General features: G+C 45.1%; 1 protein-coding gene across 1 annotated transcript; it reads right to left on the reverse strand.

The window, feature by feature from the left end:
* Positions 1 to 22: 22 nt before the first annotated feature.
* zgc:162608 (apolipoprotein A1/A4/E family protein) lies at positions 23 to 7,297 on the reverse strand. Its single transcript, XM_021587314.3, has 5 exons — positions 7,164 to 7,297; positions 1,718 to 1,808; positions 1,531 to 1,603; positions 1,310 to 1,409; positions 23 to 1,080 (listed from the first exon to the last, which is right to left on the reverse strand). Exons 3-5 carry the CDS (start codon positions 1,577 to 1,579, stop codon positions 267 to 269), a joined length of 963 nt encoding a protein of 320 aa, XP_021442989.1. The 5' UTR covers positions 1,580 to 1,603; positions 1,718 to 1,808; positions 7,164 to 7,297; the 3' UTR covers positions 23 to 266.
* Positions 7,298 to 7,617: the final 320 nt, after the last annotated feature.

Raw genomic sequence — 7,617 nt, forward strand, 5'->3', positions numbered from 1 at the left:
TATGAACTAGCCGTTTACACTGTAAACTTCACACAAGCTTTATTTACAGTTGACAAAATAAAATGCCTTACAACAATCATCCACATGAAATAAACAACAGCAAAAACATAAATATACATGGATTACTTACTGTACTGTATATACAATGGTAGAGGAGTTGACATATATATATATATATATATATATAAGCACAAGGAGCAGAAACAACAATATAGTTTAAATGTCTTTCTCTCTCATTTTGCTATGAGTAAAGTTCTGTTCTGCTTTTACTGGACAGTGTGCAGAATGTCCTGGAGGAGAGCGCTTAGTTTCGCAGAGAAGTCCTCCTCCAATAAGCCCAGAGGTGGAGAGGGCGGCTCGCTGGGGCTCTGAGCCTGTGACTCCTGCCCCAGAAGGTGCTTCTCTATTCTGGCATGGAACAACTGGTCCTGTAAGGTGGCACTCTGGCAGAACTGCTCCATGCTGGTGAACACCTCTGCCGTGAGGGGGTGTGGAGCCAGCAGGAGATGGGCCAGCTTTGCTTTCAGCACCCCCACCCTGCCCTGGACCTCCAGACTCAACGCCTGCACCTCCTGCCCCAGCCGTACGTTCACCTCCTGCCAGAAGTCCCCCTGGAAGGTACCATTGAGCTCCCTGATCATGCTGGATGTCTTGGTTTTGAAGTCCTGGATGACGGAGGTCATTTTGGCACTGCTGTCATCCAAGGTCTGGCTGATCCACTGCACGGCCTCCAGGTATAGGGTGGGTCCGGCCGCTGCCTGGCTTTCCGCAGCCTCCAATCCCTGAAAGTAGAGCCTGAGGTGGCTACACAGCTCCTGGCTGTTGCTGTTCACGGCGCTCTGGAGCTGCTTGATCAGTGGGGCCAGGCGATCTCTCACGCTGGCCAGGGTGGACTCGCTGGACTGGGTGTGGGCAGGGTACACGGCGAGCCTCTCCCTCAACTTAGCGAGCTCCTGGCGAAGGCGGGCGCGCAGCCTCTCGGACTCCAGGGTAAGCTTGTGCCTGATCTCGCTCACCATGGGGTTGGGGCTGTCCTGGGTGTACAGGTTGCTGCTCTCCACATGGCTCTTCCACATCCCACTGTTAACATACAGGATCAGTTAAAGCATTGTTATAAAGGCTGTTATGAGGCTGTTAAAATACTGTTATAATACCATTACAAAGCTGTTAAGAGAGCGTTATAAGCCTGTTATGGAACTGTTATAAGGATTTATTGGACCGTTGGAAGGCTGTTAAAAGGCTCACCTGAAAACATGCATTTGTGATTCATGATTCAATTATTTATGTTATATATTGTATGAGGACATACTTGACATCCTTGTTGAGGTCTGTCTTCTCATGAGCCTGATTGGTCATTATGTCCTGTAGGGCCTGTGATGCTTCTCTGCTGGTACGGTGGAGTGGGAATGCTACAGTAGAAGATACATTTTAAATCCCATTATTCTCTTTAAGACATCTGCTCTATATTATAAACACTATTCGATAGCAGATGCAATTATGTTTTTAATGGAAAGGAAAGAAAGCACAAACCTGTGGTTGTCAAAAACGACAAGGCGAAGATCACTACTTTGAGATGCATGTTTTTTTTGTTGTTTTTTTTAGACTGAGGAGAAATGGGAAAATGAATTAGGATTTTTAACAGGAACCTTCAGACTAAATAGACCAAAAAAACAGAAGTAACGCAAGATCAATAAGTGAGAGAGTGGCCTGTCCTTACCTATGTACTAGGTTTGGCAGAATGACTCTCCATCAAGACCGTACTTATAAAGGGATGGGTCCTTCTTATCATTGGTTGTCCTAAACTCTGCCTGTGTCAACACACAACACGTGGAGGGTCATGTTGATAACGAATAGCACCCGACACAATGCACAAAAACACTCCCTGTCACAGACTGCACAAGCTCCAACATTCCTTGCGACATCGGTTTAAAGAATTTCAAATGATGTCATCCTGTAATAAGGGAAATATCGTAAAAGCATTGTGGTCATGAAAGGAGTCATGTGGGGCGACAGGGTCAATATTTGCGGGTCAATAGAGGACATAAAGTTAATTCAATTCAACTACCATGGGGACAAAATATCAACAAAAAAACAACACCTTGAATTATGTTTAAATGCACTATTAAATGTATCCCCTTAGGTACACTACATGGCCAAAAGTATGTGGACACCCCTTCAAATGAGTGGATTAGGCTATTTCAGCCACACCCGTTGCTGACAGGTGTATAAAATTGAGCACACAGCCATGCAATCTCCATAGAAAAGCATTGGCAGTAGAATGGCCTTACTGAAGAGCTCAGTGACATTCAAAGTGGCCACATTTTAGGATGCCACCTTTCCAACAAGTCAGTTGGTCAAATTTCTGCCCTGCTAGAGCTGTCCTGGTCAACTCTAAGTGCTGTTATTGTGAAGTGGAAACGTCTAGGAGAACACTTCCTGTCCCAATGCATAGTGCCAGCTGTAAAGTTTGTGGAGGAGGAATAATGTTCTGGGGCTGTTTTTTATGGTTCGGGCTAGGCCCCTTAGTTCCAGTGAAGGGAAATCTTAACGTTACAGCATACAAATGACATTCTAGACGATTCTATGCTTCTTTGTGGCAAAACTTTGAGGAAGGCCATTTCCTGTTTCAGCATGACAATGCCCCTGTGCACAAAGCGAGGTCCATACAGAATTGGTTTGTCGAGATCGGTGTGGAAGAACTTGACTGGCCTGCACAGAGCCCTGACCCCAACGAACACATTTGGGATGAATTGGAACGCTAACTGCGAGCCAGGCCTAATCGCCTAACATCAGTGCCCGAATCAACTCTATATTAATACCCATGATTTTGGAATGAGATGTTTGACGAGCAGGTGTTCACATACTTTCAGTGTATGTCAACTTGCAGGTCTCTGAGATCCCAGGCCACCACACAGACAAGGCTATATAGTTGACATTTAATTTTTTTTTATTTCAAAAGTATCAGGGGGCTTCACACTATTCACACGCACAGTCCCAAAATACTCTCTACGCTGCTGGAGGTCCTCGCCATGCTGGAGGTCCTCGGCCTTCGCCATCACCGTCAGTCATCCAGCATTTGTCTGTTGGTCGTTGGTTGCAAGTCATTCCTCTTTGTCCATTGTCAACAAGTGTCTGTGGCACCAAGCCACCAAAAAAATGTCACCTTTATAATACAGCATTGCATGCATTATCATTGCTTTGTGTGCTGGGATAGAGCATAGATCATAGAGCATAGATCATAGAGCATAGATCATAGAGCATAGATCATAGAGCATTTCATGCAGTTCTACATAATTTTAGATGATTTGAGACTTTAGCAGAACCATTTTTAATACCTCACAAATGATCGAAATGACAGGCTACTTTGACTGACAAACCGAGATCAATAAAAACGTCCTCGTCTTGAATCCGTTAGTAGCCTAGGTGTGTGGAGATCTCGTACAACATGAGGAAATTATAGTCTTAAAACAGCTTTCCGGTTTCACCCAATGACGCGCTCTGCCAAAAGCCTTGGTTTTACTTTGTGCAAAACAATGCTGTTTGCTCAATGGGCCTATTTGGAAGTTGATAATATATTTAGTAGCCTAAAGACAGATTTGTCTTCTCTGTTCACTGAGATATTTACCACACGTTCCCAACTGCATGCCATGTGATTGGGCTACACACAATTCAAGGTTAAGCTATGTAAAAAATATACACTGCTCAAAAAAACAAAGGGTACACTTAAACAACACAATGTAATGTCCACTTAGGAAGCAACACTGATTGACAATACATTTCACATGCTGTTGTGCAAATGGAATAGACAACAGGTGGAAATTCTAGGCAATTAGCAAGACACCCCCAATAAAGGAGTGGTTCTGCAGGTGGTGACCACAGACCACTTCTCAGTTCCTATGCTTCCTGGCTGATGTTTTGGTCACTTTTGAATGCTGGCGGTGCTTTCACTCTAGTGGTAGCATGAGACGGAGTCTACAACCCTCACAAGTGGCTCAGGTAGTGCAGCTCATCCAGGATGGCACATCAATGCGAGCTGTGGCAAGAAGGTTTGCTGTGTCTGTCAGCGTAGTGTCCAGAGCATGGAGGCCGTAGGAGGGCAACAACCCAGCAGCGGGACCGCTACCTCCGCCTTTGTGCAAGGAGGAGCAGGAGGAGCACTGCCAGAGCCCTGCAAAATGACCTCCAGCAGGCCACAAATGTGCATGTATCTGCTCAAACGGTCAGAAACAGACTCCATGAGGGTGGTATGAGGGCCCGACGTCCACAGGTGGGGGTTGTGCTTACAGCCCAACACCGTGCAGGACGTTTGGCATTTGCCAGAGAACACCAAGATTGGCAAATTCCCCACTGGCGCCCTGTGCTCTTCACAGATGAAAGCAGGTTCACACTGAGCATATGTGACAGACGTGACAGAGTCTGGAGCCGCCGTGGAGAACGTTCTGCTGCCTGCAACATCCTCCAGCATGACCGGTTTGGCGGTGGGTCAGTCATGGTGTGGGGTGGAATTTCTTTGGGGGGCCGCACAGCCCTCCATGTGCTCGCCAGAGGTAGCCTGACTGCCATTAGGTACCGAGATGAGCTCCTCAGACCCCTTGTGAGACCATATGCTGGTGCGGTTGGCCCTGGGTTCCTCATCTGGCTGGAGTGTGTCAGCAGTTCCTGCAAGAGGAAGGCATTGATGCTATGGACTGGCCCGCCCGTTCCCCAGACCTGAATCCAATTGAGCACATCTGGGACATCATGTCTCGCTCCATCCACCAACGCCACGTTGCACCACAGACTGTCCAGGAGTTGGCGGATGCTTTAGTCCAGGTCTGGGAGGAGATCCCTCAGGAGACCATCCGCCACCTCATCAGGAGCATGCCCAGGCGTTGTAAGGAGGTCATACAGGCACGTGGAGGCCACACACACTACTGAGCCTCATTTTGACTTGTTTTAAGGACATTAAATCAAAGTTGGATCAGCCTGTAGTGTGGTTTTCCTCTTTAATTTTGAGTGTGACTCCAAATCCAGACCTCCATGGGTTGATACATTTGATTTCCATTGATCATTTTTGTGTGATTTTGTTGTCAGCACATTCAACTATGTAAAGAAAAAAGTATTTAATAAGAATATTTCATTCATTCAGATCTAGGATGTGTTATTTTAGTGTTCCCTTTATTTTTTTGAGCAGTGTATATACAGGCCTACTCTGGTGTATTATTCTGAATTATGGTAATTTATCAGGGATGACGCATGATGAATGCAATGCTGGAGAGCAACGACCACACCTTGTTCATAGGTTACAATGTTGCGCAAACCATAAACTTGGACTGAACCAACATGAATCCATTCTTAGAATATTAGGCCGTTTCACATGACGTTATTTTAGGGGACAGGAGAATTTGAGGCATCAAGTTGAATGAATTTGATTAGAATTGCAAACAGTAGAAATATTTTGTTCATGCCACAGGATGTACTGGATCCTGACAAATGGGTTCCGGAACAAAACTGTCCAAATTTAGAGGTGCCGGATCAAATTAAGCACTGGATTTAGCATGGGTGTGTTCTCCCTCCAGAAGCAGTCCCCAAAGTAGGCTGGCTGGAGGCTGAAGAAATTTGGCTTGTCACCAAAAGCACTCACAAACTTCTACAGATACACAATCGAGAGCATCCTGTTGGGCTGTATCACCGCCTGGTACAGCAACTGCTCCGCCCACAACCGTAAGGCTCTCCAGAGGGTAGTGAGGTCTGCACAACGCATCACCGGGGGCAAACTACCTGCCCTCCAGGACACCTACACCCCCCGATGTCACAGGAAGGCCATAAAGATCATCAAGGACAACAACCACCCGAGCCACTGCCTGTTCACCCCGCTATCATCCAGAAGGCGAGGTCAGTACAGGTGCATCAAAGCTGGGACCGAGAGACTGAAAAACAGCTTCTATCTCAAGGCCATCAGACTGTTAAACAGCCACCACTAACATTGAGTGGCTGCTGCCAACATACTGACTCAACTCCAGCCACTTTAATAATGGGAATTGATGGGAAATGATGGGAAATATATCACTATCCACTTTAAACAATGCTACCTAATATAATGTTTACATACCCTACATTATTCATCTCATATGTATATGTATATACTGTACTCTATATCATCTACTGCATCTTTATGTAATACATGTATCACTAGCCACTTTAACTATGCCACTTTGTTTACATACTCATCTCATATGTATATACTGCACTCAATACCATCTACTGTATCTTGCCTATGCCGCTCTGTACCATCACTCATTCATATTTCTTTATGTACATATTCTTTATCCCCTTACACTTGTGTCTATAAGGTAGTAGTTTTGGAATTGTTAGCTAGATTACTTGTTGGTTATTACTGCATTGTCGGAACTTGAAGCACAAGCATTTCGCTACACTCACATTAACATCTGCTAACCATGTGTATGTGACAAATACAATTTGATTTGAAACGGTCTTCAGTGGGGTTTAATCGGCATCCAACATTATTGTGCATTACCACCACCTACTGTACGAGTGTGGGCCAGAGAAACTAAAGCCTACATGCCAGCCCAGTTAATCTTAAATTATATATATTTCAGACAGTATCTAATCATGTTCTACTTAGTAAGCTCTTTAAACTAATTTCCTGTGTCCCCCTTCTCCCTCACACTGGATCTCAGCCTCTTTCCCTCTCATACTGCCCACACTGTATTAGTACATGCTCCAGTATCTATATTTCCTGGCAATACTCACACTTTCCTGTTGGATGCTTTCCTATCACATTTAAAGTCTTATTTAACCCTTAATCTTGTAAAAAATAGCTTCTGTTATTCTTTCTCTTCCTGCCATCCTCACTCTGTACTTGGAATAGATACCTGCCCTCAGTCTGTTCCACTGCTCCCATAAGCTTGACACCTGTAACATCGTAATAGAGTCGGTACATACGCTTGTACAGGATACTCATACATCATAACTTCACTTTGTCGGGCAAAGACTCAACTTCAAAACTCAAAAGAAGAGAATGACTCTTCTGTTTCCCCCAACTCTTTTTTCACCCACCGTGAAACCACAAACAGATCAGCCAAAAGGCAAGAGTCCACTTTTTCCATAAACTTCATTCCTACTATCACAGACTCATCTTTTTCCTGACCCTCGGTGCATACCTCGGTCTTCGATAACTTCACCACATCTATCACCTCCGATATGTCACCCTCATTCACTTCCATCTATCCTCCCGTCTTCAGCTCCCTCTGCTTAGACTTTACACCATTCTTTAACAAACCATCTCCCTTTTTCCCACAATTTTTACCCAACTAAAGCTCACCCTATTCTTCCCTCTCTCTCTCTCTTAGACCTCCTCTCCCTCTCTTTTCCCCTCCTCCTTTTTCCAACTATACAGCTCCGTACGATAATACTGTACTACTCCTGACAACCATTTTGTTCTTGCTTTCTGTAGGGACTCCATTTCCACTCAATCTCCAAACTGGAGCTGCAAGCTCCCTTTTCAGTAGTGTGGTAGCTCGTTATTTCAATCATGCCCAGGTGTGGCAGACCTGGGCCAACTCAGTATCCAAGGAGACCAGACAAGGGAGAAGAGTCTACAATAAATCAATCAGA

This window comes from Oncorhynchus mykiss, chromosome 27 (genome assembly GCF_057628025.1).
Source record: "Oncorhynchus mykiss isolate SJ-2025 chromosome 27, ASM5762802v1, whole genome shotgun sequence".
NCBI classification, from domain to species: domain Eukaryota; kingdom Metazoa; phylum Chordata; class Actinopteri; order Salmoniformes; family Salmonidae; genus Oncorhynchus; species Oncorhynchus mykiss.